This window comes from Oncorhynchus mykiss, chromosome 6, assembly GCF_013265735.2.
Source record: "Oncorhynchus mykiss isolate Arlee chromosome 6, USDA_OmykA_1.1, whole genome shotgun sequence".
In the NCBI taxonomy this organism is placed as follows: Eukaryota; Metazoa; Chordata; class Actinopteri; order Salmoniformes; family Salmonidae; genus Oncorhynchus; species Oncorhynchus mykiss.
Window position 1 is genome coordinate 29,575,923 of NC_048570.1, and position 21,876 is coordinate 29,597,798.

Here is a 21,876-nt window from a genome sequence, read left to right on the forward strand (position 1 = left end):
TGTTAAATGGTTTGCCCGTCACTAAATGCCTTTCACCGCATCTGATTTTACAGTTGCGGTATAACTGAGGATTCATTGTGTATATATAAGGCCATCTATTGGACAGAATATTTATTACAGCTCAGAGACGACCTCTTGTCGGTCACATGGTGCACACACACACTTTACCACTAGAAGTCACCTGACACTCCCTACACAGTCCGTGCAAAAATGTCTGCGCACTTATCATATGGAAGAGTAAATTTAAACATTTTGAGGGAAGCAGCGCGGAAGGAGCTCCGTGAGTTTTTGGACAAATGTGGAGGAAGCAAGGTAAAACGTCTGGATTAAAAGTTTAGAAATTACAAACTCATTTACCTTGTTTTAATCTGAATGTTTCTGTTCAACACTAGCTAGCATGCTAAGCTATCATCCATCTAAACAATGATGGGTTTGTTGTGGTACATAGTAATCCACATAGTTAGTAACGTTAGCTAGCTAGCAGTTAGATGCAGTGGATTCAAGTGTCAATTTTGGACCTCAAATAGTGTTTATGTGTCAAATTGTTGTTGACTGTCCATAGGCTATTGTGTGGGATGAATACCTGACTGGACCCTTTGGATTGATAGCACAATATTCATTGTTGAAGGTAAGACTGACTAAAATGTGTACTTCTGTGTGTACTGTAGACCTACAGTAACACTTTTATAAGGGGGTCTGACAGAAAAGCAACAATGAATGCTTGTGTTTGCATAGGCTTTAGAAGGCTCACATTACAGCAAGAGCAAAATGCCAAACTGGTTGTTGACAGATCTGTGTCTTCTTTATATCCTCCAGGAACATGAGGTGGAGAAGATGTTCACCCTCAAAGGGGGGCGTCTCCCTGCTGCTGACGTGAAAAATATCATCTTCTTTGTCCGTCCCAGGCTTGAGCTGATGGATATTATAGCTGAAAATGTAATCAGGTCAGTATCTCACTGGCACTAAACACTTGTATTGATTTTGGAGTAATGCTGCAGCCAGTATTGCATATGGGTGAATGTGGTTTGCTTACCCTCATATAGCGTATCTCTTGTGTTCAATGTGTGTTTCTGCAGTGAGGATAAGATGCATTCCCCACGTGATTTCCACATGTTGTTTGTGCCACGGCGGAGCATGCTCTGTGAGCAGCGGCTGAAAGAGCAGGGGGTCCTGGGCTCGTTTATCAACATAGACGAGTACATCCTAGACCTCATCCCCTATGATGGAGACCTGCTCTCCATGGAGTCTGAGGGGGCATTCAGGGTAAGTTAGGACAGGGACATGCACATAGACACTACACACGTCCCAGTGTATGCATATGCCCAGTAAGGCTCAGGTACAAAGCTATATTTTGTATTGTATGGTGTAATTACCCATTCATGTGCCCCGCCTGGCTCCTTTAGGAGTGCTATCTGGAAAGTGACCAGACAAGTCTGTACCACACTGCCAAGGGCCTTATGACTCTCCAGGCTCTGTATGGGACCATCCCCCAGATATTTGGGAAAGGGGAGTGTGCACGGGTGAGTATTGGAAAGGCTTCATTTGGAGTTTAAATGTCCACATTTTGTTTTAAAACAAACAGTCAACTCTTGGATAAATGCATTGTGTTGGAAATTAAACTAGTGTCTTTTTCCTGTGAAGCATGTAGCTAACATGATGCTCAGGATGAAAAGGGAGTTTGCTGGCAGCCAGACTCAGATCCTACCTGTGTTTGACTCACTGCTGCTGCTTGACCGCAATGTAGACCTGCTCACCCCTTTGGCCACACAGCTCACATACGAGGGCCTCATTGACGAAGTCTATGGAATTACCAACGGTGAGGATGGGCCTCTGTTAATGCATGAAAAATCAATAATAAGCTAAATACAGACATATTCAATGACATATAGATTCAAATACAGACATCTTGAGAGGTTTCTGTCGATTTGTGTATGTGGTTTTGTGACCTTTGTCTGCATGTTTGTCTATTCTGTGTGCATGCGTCTGCAAACAGGTTATGTGAAGTTGCCTCCTGAGAAGTTTTCTGCCCAGAAGAAGCAGGGTGAGGCGGGTAAAGACCTGCCCACAGAGCCCAAGAAGATGCAGCTCAACTCCGCAGAGGAGCTATATGCTGAGATACGGGACAAAAACTTCAATGGCGTAGGGGCTGCACTGAGCAAGAAGGCCAAGATCATCTCTGCTGCATTTGAGGTTGGCCTCATCCCAACACACACTCACAGACACACACAGACAGGGCAGCCGACTGTTGAAAACCACTCAGATAAGTCCTAATGCCAGACCACATTAGCTAGAGTTGTCATCAACTTAACAATTTGAGCCAAGCCCGGAGAGCTGAAGCCCGAGCCCAGGCCCCGTCCAACATCAGACATTTTATGAAGCCATTGGTTTTTGAAAATATGTTGATTTAAACTGACGCTGAGAACAATGCGGCGGAGGCGAGCGGCAGTGGAGTGAAGAGATGAGTCCTTGTCTTAGAAAGGCTAGGGGTTTCTTTCTTGGAACATATGGGAATTGGCTCCAATTTCATTAATATGATTAAAATACTATATGCCAATCCCTCAACCATAGTTATAACAGGCAATATCTAATCTGCTCCGTTCAGAATCACTAGAAGCAGCAGACAAGGCGATTGAATTCCACCACTGCTATTCTTATTATCCATGGAACCTCTGGCCCAGGCAATTCGTCAATCTCTAAAATCTAAAATCTACTGATCATCTCATTATACACAGAAGATATTTTACGATATCTAGACAATGTATCTCAATCGCATCGAAATGCATTGAAGGTCATAGATCAATTCAGCTCCATCTCAAGTTGTAAAATAAATCTAACCAAATCAGCCCTACTGCCTCTCAAGACCCCGATGGAGGACTCCATCTCTACTTATATAATCCAATCGTTTCCCATTTGAAATATTTGGGAATATCTCCTTCTTTAAATGAAACCATTGGTAGAAACTTTAACAGAGCGCTCAAATCAATTAAATCCGACCTCAGTAGATGGAATAATATTCCAGTTGCTTTAACCAGTAGAATATCTATTGTCAAAATGTATATATTGCCATGGCTGAATTTCTGTAGTTCAATGCTTCCCATGGCGCTCCCTCTTTTGGTTATTGGGATAAAATTCATAGTGTGGTTATAAAATGTGTATAGCAAGGTAAACGATCCCGGATAAAATTAACACATTTACAAGAGGGAAAGACGTAGGAAGATTCCATACCAAACTTCAAATTGTATTTCCAGCCACTAGCTTTTTGCCCCGTCCTAAATTGGTTTAGACAAGATTCTTCTGCCCCCGGGCTGAATATATAGAGAAATATGGTGTCTGGAAGAGGTGTTCTTCTCATATATATATATATATCTATCTTAAACAATGTAAACTACGCTTTGGTCCTATTATTGCTCACACAATTTCTATTTGGTGCAAAATTGATAAAACAATGTACAGTTGAAGTCAGAAGTTTACATACACTTAGGTTGCAGTCATTAAAATGTATTTTTCAACCACTCCACACATTTCTTGTTAACAAACTATAGATTTGGAAAGTCTGTGTCATGCACAAAGTAGATGTCCTACAGACAGATTATTTCACTTATTGTTCACTGTATCACAATTCCAGTGGGTCAGAAGTTTACACTACACTAAGTTGACTGTGCCTTTAAACAGCTTGGAAAATGACATCATGGGAAAATCAAAAGAAATCAGCCAAGAACTCAGGAAAAAAAATTGTAGACCTCCACAAGTCTGGTTCATCCTTGGGAGCAATTTCCAAATGCCTGAAGTTACCACGTTCATCTGTACAAACAATAGTACGCAAGTACAAACACCATGGGACCACGCAGCCATCATACAGCTCAGGAATGAGACGCGTTCTGTCTCCTAGAGATGAACGTACTTTGGTGCGAAAAGTGTAAATCAATCCCAGAATAAAAGCAAAAGACCTTGTGAAAATGCTGGAGGAAACCGGTACAAAAGTATCTATATACACAGTAAAACGAGTCCTAGATCACCATAACCTGAAAGGCTGCTCAGCAAGGAAGAACTCACTGCTCCAAAACCACCATAAAAAAGCCAGACTAGAGTTTGCAAATGCACGTTGGGACAAAGATCGTACTTTTTGAAGAAATGTCCTCTGGTCTGATGAAACAAAAATAGAACTGTTTGGCCATAATGACCATCGTTATACAGTGCCTTGTGAAAGTATTCGACCCCCTTGAACTTTGCGACCTTTTGCCACATTTCAGGCTTCAAACATAAAGATATAAAACTGTATTTTTTTGTGAAGAATCAACAACAAGTGGGACACAATCATGAAGTGGAACAACATTTATTGGATATTTCAAACTTTGTTAACAAATCAAAAACTGAAAAATTGGGCGTGCAAAATTATTCAGCCCCCTTAAGTTAATACTTTGTAGCGCCACCTTTTGCTGCGATTACAGCTGTAAGTCGCTTGGGGTATGTCTCTATCAGTTTTGCACATCGAGAGACTGACATTTTTTACCATTCCTCCTTGCAAAACAGCTCGAGCTCAGTGGAGGGTGGATGGAGAGCATTTGACACAACTTCCAAAGTTGTGTCAAAATGGCTTATGGATAACAAAGCCAAGGTATTGGACTGACCATCACAAAGCCCTGACCTCAATCCTATAGAAAATTTGTGGGCAGAACTGAAAAAGCAAGCTTGTGGAAAGCTACCCAAAACGTTTGACCCAAGTTAAACAATTTAAAGGCAATGCTACCAAATACTAATTGAGTGTATGTCAACTTCTGACCACTGGGAATGTGATGAAAGAAATAAAAGCTTATATAAATCATTCTCTCTACTATTATTCTGACATTTCACATTCTTAAAATGAAGTGGTGATCCTAACTGACCTAAGACAATACATTTTTACTAGGATTAAATGTCAGGAATTGTGAAACTGAGTTTAAATGTATTTGGCTAAGGTGTATGTAAACTTCCGACTGTAACTGGGAATCAAAATGGCATTCTTGTACTCCAATATTTCACAATAATGCCTTGAGATTTGGAGGGCAGCCATTTGCATCCGTCTATGATATATTTTTGAATCTCTCAATCAATCATAGAAGATTACTGCTGGCAGGCAGCATTGCTGTGAACAAAATAGTGTCCTTTAAGATGGCAACCACCTCACTCTCACCCATTTTAAGAAGTGGATACAGTTACTATTGGAAGTTATAACATTAGTGTTATTAGGTGGAGTGGGAAGCATGGTTTCCGGGTGTGGCGGGAATGGGTTTGGGTTATCTTTGTAGGCATTTATTTGATTGTTTTTGTACCTGTAACCCCCCCCTCTGAAAAATAAAAATAACCAAACTGATAAAAAATGTTGGTCACAAAAACATTAAAGAAAAGCGAGGATACAGGAAAATTCACCTTTATGATCAACAACTGTTAAATATGACAGGCTTTATAAAACATCCATATAGCTTCAGAAATTAGACAGATCCTGCTGCTGTTTCCTGTCTTTGAGTAAAAACTGATTCCGTGAGCTCCACAACATGTCGACTAAAGCAATCGCATCTCACAAATGCTTCGGTTTTTAGAATTTTTGCAATACATAATAAAGGCTTTAAAACTAGTTTTTGTTAGAACAGACTCTGGGATTTCTTAAAATGTGTTTTTAGTGTTGTTTACACTGTTCCAAACGGTAACAAAATTAATTCAACTGACCTGTTTGGCACCTGCTCCTACCCTCCTTGTTGTTCCTCTTCTTGATCGTCTTCTTATTGTTATTATTAGTATTACAATTATGAATATCATTGTAATAGCCTACTAAGTAGTATTATTATTATTAGTCCTATTAGGCTATAGTAGCCTGGTATAAGATATCCACTATCGAGCTGTGAGAGCGTGTCATTTTTTTAGCTGTCTTAACGTAACTTACTTCAGTATATCTCAATCAATTAATCATTCATCATGTCATCACACAGCATACACATTGTTGGTGCCTGTGCCTGCTCGCTGCTGAGAAGAAGAGAGATTTAGAGAACGTAGTAGTGGAGTCCAAGGTGCACTAGTAGTCGAACAGATACGCAAGGTCTTTTTTTGTTTGTTACATGATTCGGACCTGACTCAATTCGGAGAAATTCTGGTCCAGCCCAAGCCCATTCAGTACTGTTGAGCTCATCAGGTACAGGCTGAAAATGACAAGTCTTTTCTAAAGCTAATTTAAGTCGCTTTGGATAAGTGCGTCTGCTAAAACTACTCTAATGTAAATGTAATTACATTGGCTACCGATTTTCTCTAATCAAATCAATTTGTGTTCTTATTAATCACCTTCGATGTGCCAGGTAGACTTTTCAGAAGGTGGATTTCCAGTGGTAAAAAGTAAAGCCAGCTGACAGTTAGTATTATCGACTAAGACCGTAAAACAACATTTTTATGACACAAGAATGTCAGATAAGAGCAACAAAAAAAGCAGTTTTCTACTGTGTTTAGGTCATCTCCCTACAGGCCTACATTTCTGTCAGCAAGATACCTTTTTGGCATCATAACTGTCACTGGATGCTTTGCATGTGATAATTAGGCTGACGTCCCACACCGGTGGGTGTTGATGTATTCTTACATTTCTGTCCTGCCCAAACCTGTTCCTAATCCAAGTTTATGTTCTCTAGTTGGATGATTGTATCAGTGAGAGCATCAGCTGTTCTCCAGCCAACAAGCCCTTTTCTTACTACTGTTATGCCTACATGGCAGCAGTCTATACGATATGTTTCATCTGAAATCATCCCAACATCTTTGCTTTGAGCTTAATGTCTGTTTATTGTGTAGGTGAGAGGTAGATATTTTTGTTGTAATTTCCTACGTGATTGTAGTCATCTCAAACGGTTCTCACATTTCACATCATCCGTATGTTACGCTACACAGTCCTTGTTAAAAATCTATCATACATTTTCCTTGTTTCAAACCTCCAGCATCCAGTATCTGACTCATGGTAATGTGTGATTTTTAAACTGTCTACGACTGACCTGTCAACTTTTCCCCCAGTGTTTTAATGTTATTTAATTGAATTTGTTTTGCAGGAGCGGCACAGTGCCAAAACAGTGGGCGAGATAAAGCAGTTTGTGTCCCAGCTGCCCCACATGCAGGCAGCACGGAGCTCACTGGCCAATCACACCTCCATAGCTGAGCTCATCAAGGACATCACCAGTGAGAAAAACAACCTTTACTCCTCCTTTCATGTCCAACTAACACCCCTCCATTCTATCTGTCTTTCTTCCTGATACAAGATATACCTACAGTATAATCCGATCTTGATAGAATTGAATGTGGTAGAGTATATCAGTATGTCATGTATGTGTGGCATACAGTTTAGAGTAAGACGGCTGTTGATACTCTGTAACGGAGGTAAATGGATATTCTCTCTCTCTGATACAGCGTCTGAGGCCTTCTTTGATAACCTGACAGTGGAGCAGGAGTTTATGACTGGAGTCGATACAGACAAGGTAGGTACACAATGTTTTCAGTGCTTGATGGACATGTGGTTAGCTCTAATATTGTAAGCTGCTGCTGGGGGGACGCAAACAAAAGATACATTTAACAAAAAAAAAAATTGAGAGTTAGAATAGTAGAATACACAAGGTGGAATGTTGAAATGTAGTAGTGCATCACCAGTTCTTCTCTTCTAACGTCTCAATGTGACTATCAGTGTGGGTTACTGACTCCAGGGTCAGTTTGGACATCTTATTGACATGAAGATAAATAATTTGGTGAGATGCCTTTCACACCATGCAATGTCATTAGAACTGAGTTTGGGTATTGGACAGTTGACTTGATCTTACATGTCTGCCATGTCTTTGTTCTAGAAAGGTGATAATGGAAGACTGACAATAAACAAGCCTGTTGTAGCAGAATTAGGGCGGAGTTTGTTTGAGAGGCTATTTACACCTTGTAGTATTCGTGGCCGAATGATTACTGACCAGGCATGCAGGGCATGTGCCCAGTGGCCCTGATTTTGTTAGTCACTCTCACTCAGATATCATATGAACATGGCATAAGTCAGTTATGGTATGTTCAGTTATGCCATGTTTTAAAAACTGCAACATTTTTCTCTCCACCCCATGGCAAACTTTGTAGAATTATAGGAAACTTGCTTTAAAACGGCAACATTTTCTCTCTGCCCCATGGCAAAATGTGTACAATTTCACAAAATGTGCTTTAAAACCATGGGCGTAGAGGGGGCTCACTTAAATGTTTTACCAGCAAGGTGGGGGGGGCCCAAAACCAATTCTTGCCTAGGGCCCCCAAAAAGCTAGGGTCGACCCTGAAAGCTGCCTTCACTAAATAAATATATTTTTGGGCTGTGTGTGTGTCAGTGTGCGTGCGTGCGCACTAATTTCTAGTCTTGCTAATCAACATCCCCTATTTCCCATTCCACAGGTTAACACATACATAGAGGACTGCATCGCCCAGAAGGATCCCCTAATCAAAATCCTGCGGCTGGTCTGTATGCAGTCGGTCTGCAACAATGGCCTCAAGCAGAAGTTGTTGGACTACTACAAGAGGGAGATTCTGCAGGTGCATTTTTTTTTCTGATTACATTACAATAAGTCAGTGGTTTTAAACGAGTGATGGTCATTTTGAAGATGTGATGAATGCTACTGTGGCAACATGATTGACCTGTGCTGTTTTTCTCCAGACTTATGGATATGAACACATGCTTACCCTCAACAACCTGGAGAAGACGGGTCTTCTGAAGCCCCAGACAAGCACCAGGAATAACTACCCCACCATCAGGAAGACACTCAAACTCTGGATGGAGGATGCCAATGAACAGGTGAATGAATCCCATGAGAGAGACATAATGCAGTCTGGGAGAGGGGATGGGGATTAACACTAACTCCGGTGTAACAACACTGTAATTATTCTAGTGACACGTTAGTAATATAGTCATTGCTTAGTAATTGCACAATAATGGAGTTGAGTTGTTTTTGTCATTAAGAAAGTTGAGAGAAAAAAATTATTTGTAAAACAACGTTCCCAAAAGTCATGTGTAGTTTTTCCTCTGACTGTGAGAGTGGGATTTGTATGTAGTATTGTCTGTACTGATACCCAGCTTGTGTGTGTCATCTTCATCCAGAACCCCAACGACATCTCCTATGTGTACAGTGGCTATGCTCCTCTTAGCATCCGTCTGACCCAGGTGTTGGCCAGGCCCGGCTGGCGCAGCATCGAGGAGGTTCTGAAGATGCTCCCTGGTCCACACTTTGAGGAGAGACAACAGCTGCCTGCTGGTCTCCATAAGAAACGTAAGGACTGCAGGAGACCAAGGCAGCCAGTTGCTCTCTTGCTCAACAAGCTGAGCTATTGACAGGCAGGGTGAATGATCACCGGTGTGGTGATCTGCTGGCTGTAGATAAGAACGGGCTTTTTCCCTGTCCTGTCAGATGTCTTAGAGCAGCAGTTGATTTATTGTACACAGTGAACCAAACTGGACCTTACCATTAAGTGTGTGTCTGTCTGGGTAATTGTTTGTGTACATGTATTTGTTTATGACAGAGGAGGAGAAAAGGCACTGGTGACCAGGGTGTGGAATATCCCTCTCATCTTAAGCATTATAACTGTGGGTTACTGACTTCAGGGTCAGTTTGGACATTTTATTGACATGAAGATAAATAATTTGGTGAGATGCCTTTCACACCATGCAATGTTATTAGAACTGAGTTTGGGTATTGGACAGTTGACTTGATCTTACATGTCTGCCATGTCTTTGTTCTAGAAAGGTGATAATGGAAGACTGACAAAAAACAAGGCTGTTGTAGCAAGAGGAGGGCGGAGTTTGTTTGCGATTTGAGAGAATAGTGTGTTGGTGGGGACTTTTTTGTTTAATGTTGGCTTTTATTTAACTAGGCAAGTCAATTAAGAACAAATTCTTATTTACAATGACGGCCTACCCCGGCCAAACCCAGACAACGCTGGGACAGTTGTGCGCCGCCCAATCACGGCCGGATGTGATACAGCCTGGATTAGAACCAGGGAATGTAGATGCAGTGCCTTAGACCTCTGCGCCACTCGTGAGCCCAAGGATCTGGGTCAAAACAAACATATTCTGCTAAGTAATGATAATTTGGTGGGTGCTTATATTTGTCCTGTTTCATACATGTACAAGTGTATTATACGTATGTGTGAAATTGTTTTTATTTTTTTCCATATCCCAACTCCCCCTGAGACACCATCTGAGAATGAGGCACCCTTTGATCTCCACCCTGTTTGACTGTGCTTTCCCCACCCACAGGCCAGCAGGGGGAGAACAGGACCACTCTGGTGTTCTTTCTGGGAGGGGTGACGTACGCGGAAATCGCTGCCCTGCGCTTCCTGTCTCAGATGGAGGATGGTGGCACAGAATACATCATTGCCACCACCAAGCTCATCAATGGTACGAGCTGGATCAAATCCCTAATGGACCGCCCTGAGGCTCAGGCCTCCTGAGTCTGCTGTCTGCCCCCTCAGGGGGAACAGATGCACTGGACCCAACAAATATTCGGAACAAAAGAGCTTGCCGCTTGTTTTTAATGTCCATATTCCAGCTCTCTGCCAGTGTGTCTGATTGAGCTCAGCAGAAGTCAGCTCCTCAATTGTCAACGTCTTTCCTCTGCAACTCTCACAGCTTGCTAAATGTAGTTCTCCATTGTCACCTGTTGTGGTCACTGTATTGAGCCAAGAAGATGTCCTCTTACTTGGGGCATGATCATATGAAAGGTTCTAAGATCTTTGTAAAATAATAATACTGTATTTATACAGAGGCTGAAATGTAGTTGTTTGTATTATTATTATTATTGTTTATTAGTGATTTCAACCTATATATTGTGTTGTACAGTATAGGGCTTTTCTCTCTCCTTTCCAGTATTTGTGTAAAAAATCCTGTAAATAAAATGTGTAATTGACAGCTTATTACTGCTTTTATAACCAGAGTTAACCTCAGGTCTCTAAAATACTGACCATTTAAACATGTATCCTTCCACTCTACAATGTGACCAAATGTCTGATGTACAGCAGACTTTGGCTGCACCTCCATTACACTATGGAGCCCCTCCTTGCTCCACCTTCAACATGTAGGATCTAAAATCCTTGATAACGATTAATTAGGCTACATGTATTGTTACTTTATGAGTTGTTTATGCTGTAGAAGAAAATTAAGATGGGACAGAATGATGCAGGCAGGGAGGAGTGGAGCGGAAAGGTTGTGAGCCCAGTCAGCCTTCAGCAGTCCAGCTCTCTCAAGGAAAAATTAAATTAGCCCAATAACAGGCCTCCCGATCAGCCGATAATCGCCCTCTGCTGTCTGGATATCTTACCCAATAAAGGTCCATGATTTGACAGCGCAGGACGCTGATTGAATTTGGAGGCCATTTGCTCCGTGTTCCGGGTAGAGGATAAGTGCGGGGGAGTTGGGTTTGATCTCTTAGCTAGATCGATGGTTTGTCCGTGCACTGCGCTATGCTCAGCGGGGTATTGTAGTCGGTGGGGGACGGGTATTGACAGGCTGACAGCTGTCTGAGATTTTTGTGAACTCACAGTCCAGATCGAAAATAATATATATTATCTTCAACCTATAGCGAAGAGTCAGGAACTGAGTGTGAAATATCATATGAAGATATATGTGGTATGGCATTTTCTTTTCGGTTTGTCAAATGCATGATAACACACAATTGAACACATCGAAACCCGTGCACTGGGAGCATCTGCAACAGATGCGATTTCCAAGAAGTTAAAAATAGGCTACCAATAGGCTTCCGATTGGGTAAGTAGCCTAACCATTTTTAGGCCGTTTATAAATACTGACAACGTTGTAACGATATGTTGAATGAGTTCATTAGTTGTATCCATGTCCAGTTATAAACTTTCAGATACTTGAAAAAAGTATAAACTGTATAGTTTAGTAAACAATTTGATAATAATACAGATGATATAGGTTATCAAAGCAACAAAAATTACTTTAGCTGAGAAAGAAGTGGGGCTTTGCTGTTTTTGGTGCACCATCCGTTAAATAGTTCCTTCTGAATAAATGTGTTTAGGCTATTGCTATATTTTGTTTTAGAGCTCTATTCGATCCATATTGCGGAAGTTCAGCGTTACAGCGTGATTGAAATTTTGTTAATGTTCGAGCGTCAGCGGAGGCTGCATTCAAGGTAAACGCTGCATCTGTCGGAAATTACCTTAAATTGTATATTGCGCAATGTAACGCTTCAGTGATACAGATTGAATAGAGAGAGCCCTTAGACGTACATTATTTTGACTTTTGTAGGCCTACAACCTTTCATAGGCCTATTTAATCGAAGTTGTATCGTCTACAAGTGCAGGGAATTTGTGCTATTTGTGCACTGTAAAATGTGCATGTGGAATTACATTCCTTGAGAGAAAACTTTAAAATAAATACATTTGAAGATCATTTCAATCGATAAAGTTGCTTAATTACTTTCTGAGTGGGGGAACCATCCACTCCAGTGTTTACAAACAGCAGCTCTTCTCCTTATTGGTTCTCTAAAATATTTTGTATCGTTACAAATAATTATTGTTTTTTTTGACACGCTATAAGCCATTACTGTATTCTTCAAATATCAAGGGGTATATTTCAGTAGTTGAAATTACCAATTTAGATATACAGACTACTTCTTATAGCTTGTATGTGTCTGAAGTAAATGTATGATCATTTGCTATGAGTGAGACCAAAAGCATTTGGAGCAATTTGCAAATATATTATGTATAAGATAATGGTTTGACTATTGCAGTTTTTAGCCATGCATATGAGTTGCTGATATAGGTTCTACTGTATACCCAATGGGGGACCAAATTAAAATCCTTTAAATCTTTTCAGGGCCTGGGATTGCAGAGCAGACAGATCCTACAAACTACATCACTCATTGGGTGATTGAATACCTGTACGAGATGGAGCCAATGTTTGTCTGCTTCCTTCGGACCTTTAAAGAACTTCTGAAAGTTGTTCTCTTCAGTTACACAGTGTTGTTAGGCGCTTTGCTCTTAGCAGGCTGGACAACATACTTCATGGTTGCAAAATAAAAAGGGGGACTTGATGAGTTTCTCTATTATAGTATGACTGTTATAAAAGCACTTGTGTAGGCCTATTGTTGTTCAAAATAGCCAGACTGTAGGTCTACAGCCTAATAATAATAATTACGGATATAACCGGCTTAAGCAGGTTTCCAGATAATAGCAGAAGCAGGCTATGTTGTATGATATTGTATAGAACATTTGTTTATCTGTTATTATGGTGCGGGGGGGGCTGGTTCGCAAAGGGAAGAAAGTTCAAAGAAATGCTTTGGTCATGTGTTCATGGTGTAAACTTGTTTCTTAGCCATGTTTCTAAGAAGATGGATTTCCCTATGTGCAAACTCTAATTATTATGTACTCATTAAACATTTCAAATAAAATGCACAGCGTAGCTAACTCAAAGTTTGCGCTGATCGTGGCGCTGTCCATGGTGCTGAAAGTTTAGTGTGCCGCAAACGCAGAACAAGGAATTACAGCAGGCGAAATCTTCATCTGCAGCTAAATTACAATCCGCCGGTGTACTAGATTATGATACGTAGGCCTACAACAGGTCTTGCACCAGGGCCCCGGTCAAATTGAGGGTGTAGTGTATTAGTACGGAGTGGAAATCCAATAGCTTTTTAAACGTCGACGCGGCCCGTTTTCCCGTCTTTATGTGGCACCATCTTCAAGTAAAACGCGTTCACTGAGGTGTGAAGAACGGGTCCGCGTTCCACTAGTCACCAGTAGTGTTAACTCCTCCTCCACAAATCAGTGGCTTGCGAGGGCTAGCTCTACTAGTACGCTTTAGCGTCTTTTTCCACATAGATAGTTGCGAAAAACAACAGCAGTTATGTTTACCCTCTCCGAGTTTATGGTAATTGCAGCTATGTTGTCCGCAACAGCGTCAGGTTATTTTGTAAGCATAGACGCTCATGCAGAAGAATGTTTATTTGAACGAGTCAACTCTGGTACCAAGATGGGCCTTATGTTTGAGGTGGCCGAAGGCGGTTTCCTTGACATCGATGTGGAGGTAAGCCCATTAAATTGTGGAAGGTGCCCCACATATTTCTAAATCTGTTTGCGCGAAATCGGTCCCTGCAGCAGCTCAATTAGCTAGGTTTGGAATATGTGGGCCTTGCTAAATATGAGCAATTGAGTTAGCTAACGTTAGCCTAGCTAGCTAGCAAGCCATTAAACTCGTCCTACTAGTTTACTAGCTAGCAATATGAGTTAGTACGTGTGGCTAAAAATAATGCTAACAGTTGGTCTTGTCTTGGCATATAATGTACTTGTAGCGAAGTCTACACCTTGCGGTACAGAATACTGACAATTGTATTGTTAGCTAAGTTGGGTGGGTAAATAGATAGCTAGCTACATTTCCAAGCTATGTCGGAGATATTAGAAAACACTCTGGATGTTAGTGGCTAAGTATCTTAGATCGCTAACTTTTTTTGCGAGCTGGCCAACTAACGTTAACCTGCCTAGGTAGCAGCATCACCTTGCAAACGTCACTGAAGTTGTGCCATATAATAATAGTTAGTAGCTTTCTAAGTAGTTACTATCCTGTTTTACATAGTTCTTATAATTTGAATAACATGAGCCAAGGCATGATTTCATGTTATGGCTATTTATAATTCATATATTTGTGTTGGTGGATTTGGGCAGCATTCTGTCTAAGAGCCCATTTGTGCTTGATCCGAAAATGTGGTCGAGGGCTCCAAGTGTGGAGGGTGTGACGTAATTGCGAAGCCTCCAGCGGCATGCAGAGGCCCAATTTGAGCCATGTGCATGGCATGCGCCTCCCAAATTTTGTAACGATGCGGAGGGCTCCATATCCCAGCTCCGCATTGACATGATTGGTTGATGGGGGTGCTGGAGGTCCTGTTTAAACACAAACTCACTTCGACAACTTCCTTCACAACAGTTCTGCCCTGCTCCACGAAGCATGAATGCCCTGACCTCTCCAGAGGCCATATCGCCATAAATGCTGCATGGCCAATGCAGATGTTGGATTGACCATGTAGTGCCTTTAATTCTGGTGTCCAGTCAAAACATAACTAAATTACCTGTATTCCTAACAGTAATGAGATAGTTCACCCAAATTATATATTGTTTTCCTTGCCCTACTATCATCCCACTTATACATTTTTAATGTAACATTTATTGAACTAGGCAAGTCGGTTAAGAACAAATTTTTATTTACAATGAAGGTCTAACCCGGCTAAACCCGGACTATGCGGGGCCAATTGTGCGCCACCCTATGGGTCTCCCAATCACGGCCGGATGTGATGCAGCCTGGATTAGAACCTGGTACTGCAGTGTCCTAGACCTCCGCGCCACTCGGAAGCCCCATTCAAGTATATTGTGCACCCAAAATGCTAATACCGGCACAATGTTCATGTTCAAATTATCTATAAGTGACTTTGTTGAGCTTCAGAATCAATTTTAGATACTTGTTTGGACATGATGCACGAAAAACATGATGCACGAAAAATGCTAATATCGGTACCATGACTTAAATGGGATTTGTGCCACAAATGCAAAAATTTTAGCATTTGGAAACAGCGCAAGGGAAATAAAACCAAAGCATGGATTGATTGGCCATAGACTGCTTACAAGGTAAGGAAACCAATTGGTCATCTTGTAATTCGGCTGTACTATCCCTTTAACAGGAGATTATCAACTACTAAGTAACTGCCACCCTGGCTACCCCAGGCAGGGTAGGGTTGGACTAGTAACCGGAAGGTTGCAAGTTCAAACACCCGAGCTGTCGTTCTGCCCCTGAACAGGCAGTTCCTAGGCCGTCATTGAAAATAAGAATTTGTTCTTAACTGACTTGCCTAGTTAAATAAAGGTAAAATGAAAAAATAAAAAGTTGCTTTTCATTTGCAGATCACGGGTCCAGATGGGAAGCAGATTTATAAAGGAGACAGAGAATCCAGTGGAAAGTACTCTGTGGCTGCCCATATGGATGGCACATACAAGTTCTGCTTTAGCAATAAGATGTCCACCATGACGCCCAAGATTGTCATGTTTACCATTGACATCGGAGAGGCCCCCAAGGGAGACGGCATGGAGACGGAAGGTAGGCTGAGGTTAAGGTTGACGAGGCAGCAATGGCTACACTGACTGATGTTAGGAATATCATCTCACCGTCAATGTTTTTACGTTCTGGGGAACACTGTGCTACTTTCATTTTCTCCTGTTTTCCTTTATATTCCTTCTGTTCTATCATATTCCTCCTTTTCTCATTCTGCCTGCCCCTTCCCTCCAGGTGGTGGAGACACCTGGGACGGTAGGTTAACACTATTGCATGAGGTCAGAGATGGTCATTCTTCAATGCTCTTGGAGATAATGACCTCATTCTCTGTAGTGTTGCTTATCCCAGATACTTAATTACTTAATAAACACAGGGAATTTAAATAGTGCAGTTTTATTAATTGCCTGGGTTGTGCTGTTTTGTCTTTTGCTTTATGGACACTCACCTGTTGCCTAGCAATGACTTGAGACTGGTGAATGGATTTTGGAAATGTATGCCCCCCCTGCCTCTGCCTTATGGGCAGTAAGTGAACAAATTGGGTCAACATTTTTTTCTTTCTTCTTCCCCCTCAGTCTTTCAAAATGATTAGTTGGTCAGTTTCAATAAGAAATCTGGTATCCAATCCATGTACACGTGTGTCCAGTCAATGCAGCAGTTTGTACAGCACTACCAGCTCATACTGTGCCTTTAGTTTTATCCAAGTATTTTGCTACTGCAGTTATTTTATGTAGAAAACCCACTTACATTTTTTAAATGTACCTGACAAAGTATAAGGTTAATGTCAAGATTAGTTAAAAGGACAATTTTGCACAATAGGTATGCACAAGATATTGGCAGAGACATGGATGTCACAGTTTACTGACAGTTACTGATGGTGTTTATTGTGTGATGTACAAACATTTCCTGCACAAGTTTATTGCTTGAAAGTCCTTACATCCCTTTAACCAGCATCTACAATAAACCTTGGATTTGAGTTTTACTTGATTTACTTGTGCATGTGCTTCTTGGTTTCTTTAACGGTGTAATATTTGGTGTACTGTTATTGTTCACAGCCCACCAGAACAAGCTGGAGGAGATGATTAATGAGCTAGCAGTTGCCATGACGGCAGTAAAACACGAACAGGAATACATGGAGGTCCGAGAGAGAATACACAGAGCAAGTAAGACCACTTCTGTGTTACTTCTTTCTTCAACAACATAGCAATGTGCTATTTCAATAGAAAATGAATAACGTATGAACAAAACCAAACAGCATTTATGTAAAGAACACCCAATTTTGACAGCTTAGTGAATGCATTGTTCAGTGGCAGTAGTTGTTTGAAGGATTGTCCTGTTTCTCTCCCTCCCCCTCACCTCTAGTTAATGACAACACAAACAGCCGAGTGGTGCTTTGGTCCTTCTTTGAAGCTCTTGTGTTGGTAGCCATGACCCTGGGACAGATCTACTACCTGAAGAGATTTTTCGAGGTGCGGAGAGTTGTGTAAAACATGGCTTTTTTTCCAACTCCAACGTGAGTCATCAATAACTTGAACCATTAGCCGCACCATACTACAAAGTTGGAAATCAAACAACCTCTGAAAAGCCTTTTCCTTATCCAATCTCATGTCTGTTTTCCTCTTCTCGCACTTCAGGCCATGGTACAATGTATGTTTTTCCAATCGAGGAGAACTGTCTTTGCATTGACTCCTCAGACTTTGATATCAATAGCACTGAAGAGGGTATTATACATTTTTGATCAAGAAGAGTATTTATGCATTCAAACCCACTGCCCGAAAACTATGCCAGGAGGAGGTTGTGCACACATTAAATACAACACTGGGCTTGGAATGATAGTTAGACAACTGTTCAGCTTGCTCTAGATGTTTTTTAGGGAGTATATTTTGTTGTACAAATAACTTTTGTTTTAACACCTACCGTGCCAATCAGTCACAGTATGCACAATGCATATTTAATGGAAAAAGTAATGGCATATAATCGTACTGTATGTATTTAAGACTGTTACATTTTGGGGTAAGATGCAGAATAAGAAAAGCCTTGGTGTGAGATCTGAGCTATTGTTGCCAGTTTGAAGTAGTTGCTTGAGCATTTATTGTTCTAGTATTGTACTTTATCAAATGAGGACAATTTTGTACAGATTTTATTCTACTTTGTATTGGTAGTTATGTTCAATGTTTATGCTGGGTTAGCAGAGGGTGACATTGGTCACAACAGATACAGAGCTCAGACTTTCAGAGTCAAATTAAAATGTAGATGCATTTATGACCCAAATCCAGTTCATAATAAAGTTTTTCCTTGTCCTCTTGAGATTGATTATTTTGTAATTAATTAGTACAGTAGTTTTATATACTCTCCCATGGGTCAGCAGAACCTTTTCAAACTCCAGTAAAGCAAGTAGGGGGAAAATGTTCATACAAAGTAAAACACCTGCTTTTTGTGAGTTTCTCCTTAAATCCAAGACTAATAATAAAATCATTGTATTATGTCTTGACTCACTATGGGTTTAATGTTGTTAGTGATATGCATATTGAAAGGTGACTTGTTAATATCTGAATTAAATGAATCCATTTGATGGGTGTTTATTCTATTCTAGTGGTGGTTTACAAGTACAGCTTAATAAGTTCGTCACTGACTGCAGAACGAGTGTAAACCCCCAGGTCTGTGAATAGAAGTGTAATCGGCAATGGCAGTGTGTAGTCAATCATGGGGTGTTCTTGTGCTAGATCTTCCACTGCCTTCAGAGTATTTGCTTTATACTGAGAGAGAGCGAAGTGAGACCACAAGTTATCACATAAAATAACTACAGCCCAATGACCTTGAATTGTTTTTAGGGGTGGAACAGCTTTAATATTGTAGGTTGTGGGTTCTATCAATGTAATTGTCTGCATCATTTCCAATCCTCCATAGATTTGAAATGTTTTATTTTACTCTGATCCTACCTCCCCTAATTAGAGTAAAATGGACAACAATACATAGCTTCTACACTGAACAAAAATAAATGCAATATGTAAAGTGTTGGTCCCATGTTTCATGAGTTGAAATAAAAGATCCCAGAAATTTTCCAAACGCACAAAGTGCTTATTTCTCAAATGTTGTGCAAGAAAATCCATCCACCTGACAGTGGCATGTCAAAAAGCTGATTAAAACAGCATGATCATTACACAGGTGCAACTTGTCCTAGGGACAAAAGGACAAATGTGCAGTTGTCACAACAATGCCACTAGTCTCAAATTGAGGGAGCTTGAAAATGTCATGCGGACCTGCAGGAATTTCCACCAGAGGGGATGACAGAGAATTGAATGTTAATTTCTCTACTATAAGCCGCCTCTGTCGTTTTACAGAATTTCTCAGTACTTCCAACCAGCCTCACAACCCGCAGACCATGCGTACCCACGCCAGCCCAGGACCTCCATATCTGGCTTCTTCACCTGCTGGATGGTCTGAGACCAGCCACACGAACAGCTAATGAAACTGAGGAGTAGTTCTTTCTGTAATAAAGCCCTTTTGTGGAGAAAAACTCATTCTGCCTGGCTCCCCAGTCCCACCAATGGCTGCACCCTTGCCCATTCATGTGAAATCCATAGATTAGGGCTTAATTTATTTCAATTGATTGATTTCCTTCTAACTCAAAATCATTGGAATTGTTGGCATTTATATTTTTGTTCCGTCTACATACTACACTTTACGGAAACTATATTTTACATTTAGTTCTCTCTTTTTTAATTTGTATTTGTTTAGTCCCACCCTTCAGCTACCCTCACTCCTCCCATCTATCTCAGAAAACCATCCAGTTTTGATTTTATAATTGCCATATACTTTAACTGTGCTGGAATGTTTGACAAAAGTTCTGAACCTTTCTATTCTCCGTTTCTACAGATTGTAAATTAAAGATGAATGTTAATGACCATATTTTAGTGCATTTACCTTAAATCGGTCTGGGACATCTTGCTGGTTTAGAGGGAAGAGTCTGACAAATGTGAAGCTTTCTGCCACAACGTAGAAAGGCTTGTTGTGAGCCTTTGATCACACAGTCAGTTGATATGTGCCAATCTGTCAAGTGGGTTGCAGAACACAGGGTAACCCATGATGTGTTGTAACTGGTATCATCCAAGGACAAACATAAGATTGTCTAATTGGTGTGTTATCCAATTCAGAATATACACAGTACCTTGCAGTCTGGTTGTGACTCAGTGACATAGACAATGAAGCGTTTCTTGTCGGCTGCTGCACTCGCCAGTACCCTAAGAACCACCCGAGAGGAGGAGTGTGTCAGTATTTTCTGTGAATGGCAATAGAGAACAGTGTTTGTCAGAGGCAGAATCACCATGTGTTCCAGGGGAGCGGGTTTGAGACTTCATTCGAAAAACAAAATTCTATAGAAATACTTACAGCTCCATCCTTTATAAAGGTATGGCACAGTTTTGCTACTTTACTCCTGGAAAGGGATATTTTCTTTAGAAAGAGCTCTCCTCTCTCTACCATAGCTTTCTTGCATTGAGAGAGATCCTGTTCGGGGGACAAATAAAACATTTCTGAGAATGACATCTCAAATCATGATGGTACGTTGTACAACTCAAGGTTCTCTCGCCATTGAATATATGTCAAATCACGGTAAAGTGAGCTCGGAGTGTATAAGAGTAGCCTAGGTGTTGCAGCAAGAGGGATAGGTGATAGTCCTCTACTCACAGGGTGTTCCAGTGATGTGAGGCTGATGAAGCGGAGGAACAGTTTGCCACCAGACGAGACAGCCACAGAGGAGTCCGCCTCCTCCAGACACCCAATGGTCTGGGTCAGATTCTCTCTCAGGCCCAGGATGGTCTCACCAACTCAGGGACATAAAGCACCCAACCAATCAATACCACAACTTGTCTATTTGCTAATAATTGACAAATCGAGTGCCAACCCTTCAGCAGTGATGAGGAAAATATATTGAATTCAGTAACCATCAGACAAAAGATTTGCCTCTTGATTCACTACACATCAGTATAACAAGTGAAGGAGGGTAGAAAAGTAATGTCTTGTCTTTAAGTAAATCTGACTTTGGTCTCTTTTGAGGAATTCCAGCAGAGGGTACCTCAGGGTCCTGTCTCGTGTGTCCTGAAGTACTCCACCAGCTCTGATAGGAGATGGCCATGGGAAGGTCAGTCATATGGAAATATGAACCATATAGAAGTGCAAATCTACTTGATTACACTCTCACTAAAAAGTGAATAGTGTGTTGTGCATACATGGAAACAACCCCCATCTGAAATCAACTACAGGCAAGACCATGTATATATTGCTATGTGGGACCATATGAGAAGCATGTCTACTCATCAAGTTCTTCAATGACACCTAAACTCACCATCTTTGTCCATTCTGTCAAACAAGTCCACACCTCAACAAAAGCAGAAAGCGGGCAAGATGATACCTGAATATTTGTAGAATAAACTTTCTAGCCAGCTAACCTAGTATGTGCCAGATGGATTTTTGCTGACAACTACGCTACATAGTCCTTCGTTCTCCAGCTATCTAACGTTAGCGAGCTACTAGTCATGTACTTGCTCGCGCTCATTAAACAGCCACGTTTGTCCTCCTCTGACGCGAATTATGCGCATTCAAGTGTACCTTCTTGCGCTGTGGACTGAGAAAAGACAATCCTTGATTTGCGTCAAATAAAATACGTTTAAATAACTAATTCTGTCACAGTTATACTGGGTTTAAGGTAAATGTTTGTTCGTTTTTTTTTATGGATTCCGCGTTCAAATCAACTGGGAACCCTGAAGTCTCTGACTTCAGTGCGTTCACGCAACTGGGCATTCCGGAAAAAAACACTA

At 41.0% G+C, this 21,876-nt stretch overlaps 2 protein-coding genes and 1 pseudogene across 5 annotated transcripts; 2 read left to right on the forward strand and 1 right to left on the reverse strand.

The window, feature by feature from the left end:
• Positions 1–108: 108 nt before the first annotated feature.
• On the forward strand, positions 109–10,938 carry LOC110525686 (vacuolar protein sorting-associated protein 33A). Its single transcript, XM_021606032.2, has 13 exons — positions 109–312; positions 563–628; positions 817–944; positions 1,077–1,263; positions 1,404–1,520; positions 1,642–1,816; positions 1,994–2,190; positions 7,056–7,182; positions 7,411–7,478; positions 8,413–8,550; positions 8,672–8,809; positions 9,113–9,281; positions 10,268–10,938. The coding sequence occupies exons 1-13, from the start codon at positions 211–213 to the stop codon at positions 10,459–10,461; spliced, it is 1,806 nt and encodes a 601-aa protein (XP_021461707.1). The 5' UTR covers positions 109–210; the 3' UTR covers positions 10,462–10,938.
• A 2,619-nt stretch (positions 10,939–13,557) lies between these two features.
• On the forward strand, positions 13,558–18,645 carry LOC110525687 (transmembrane emp24 domain-containing protein 2). Of its 4 annotated transcripts, XM_021606034.2 has the most exons (6): positions 13,558–14,053; positions 15,916–16,108; positions 16,298–16,318; positions 17,116–17,223; positions 17,423–17,573; positions 17,695–18,545. In XM_021606034.2, exons 1-5 carry the CDS (start codon positions 13,874–13,876, stop codon positions 17,545–17,547), a joined length of 627 nt encoding a protein of 208 aa, XP_021461709.1. In that variant the 5' UTR covers positions 13,558–13,873; the 3' UTR covers positions 17,548–17,573; positions 17,695–18,545. The 4 variants fall into 4 exon arrangements, with proteins under 4 accessions (XP_021461709.1, XP_021461708.1, XP_021461711.1 ...); XM_021606033.2 differs by having other exon boundaries at positions 13,563–14,053; positions 17,423–18,545; XM_021606036.2 differs by lacking the exon at positions 16,298–16,318 and having other exon boundaries at positions 13,578–14,053.
• Positions 18,646–19,493: 848 nt separating this feature from the next.
• On the reverse strand, positions 19,494–20,887 carry LOC110526522 (annotated as a pseudogene).
• Between the last annotated feature and the right edge of the window lie 989 nt (positions 20,888–21,876).

Bases quoted from the DNA above. Each gene is read 5' to 3' on its own strand.
- LOC110525686 (XM_021606032.2), top strand. From the start codon at position 211: ATGTCTGCGCACTTATCATATGGAAGAGTAAATTTAAACATTTTGAGG. The intron at 1,264-1,403 runs GTAAGTTAGGAC...TGGCTCCTTTAG, and splicing joins AGTCTGAGGGGGCATTCAGG to GAGTGCTATCTGGAAAGTGA. The intron at 2,191-7,055 runs GTTGGCCTCATC...TTTGTTTTGCAG, and splicing joins TCATCTCTGCTGCATTTGAG to GAGCGGCACAGTGCCAAAAC.
- LOC110525687 (XM_021606034.2), top strand. From the start codon at position 13,874: ATGTTTACCCTCTCCGAGTTTATGGTAATTGCAGCTATGTTGTCCGCA. The intron at 16,319-17,115 runs GTAGGTTAACAC...TATTGTTCACAG, and splicing joins TGGTGGAGACACCTGGGACG to CCCACCAGAACAAGCTGGAG. The intron at 17,224-17,422 runs GTAAGACCACTT...CCTCACCTCTAG, and splicing joins AGAGAGAATACACAGAGCAA to TTAATGACAACACAAACAGC.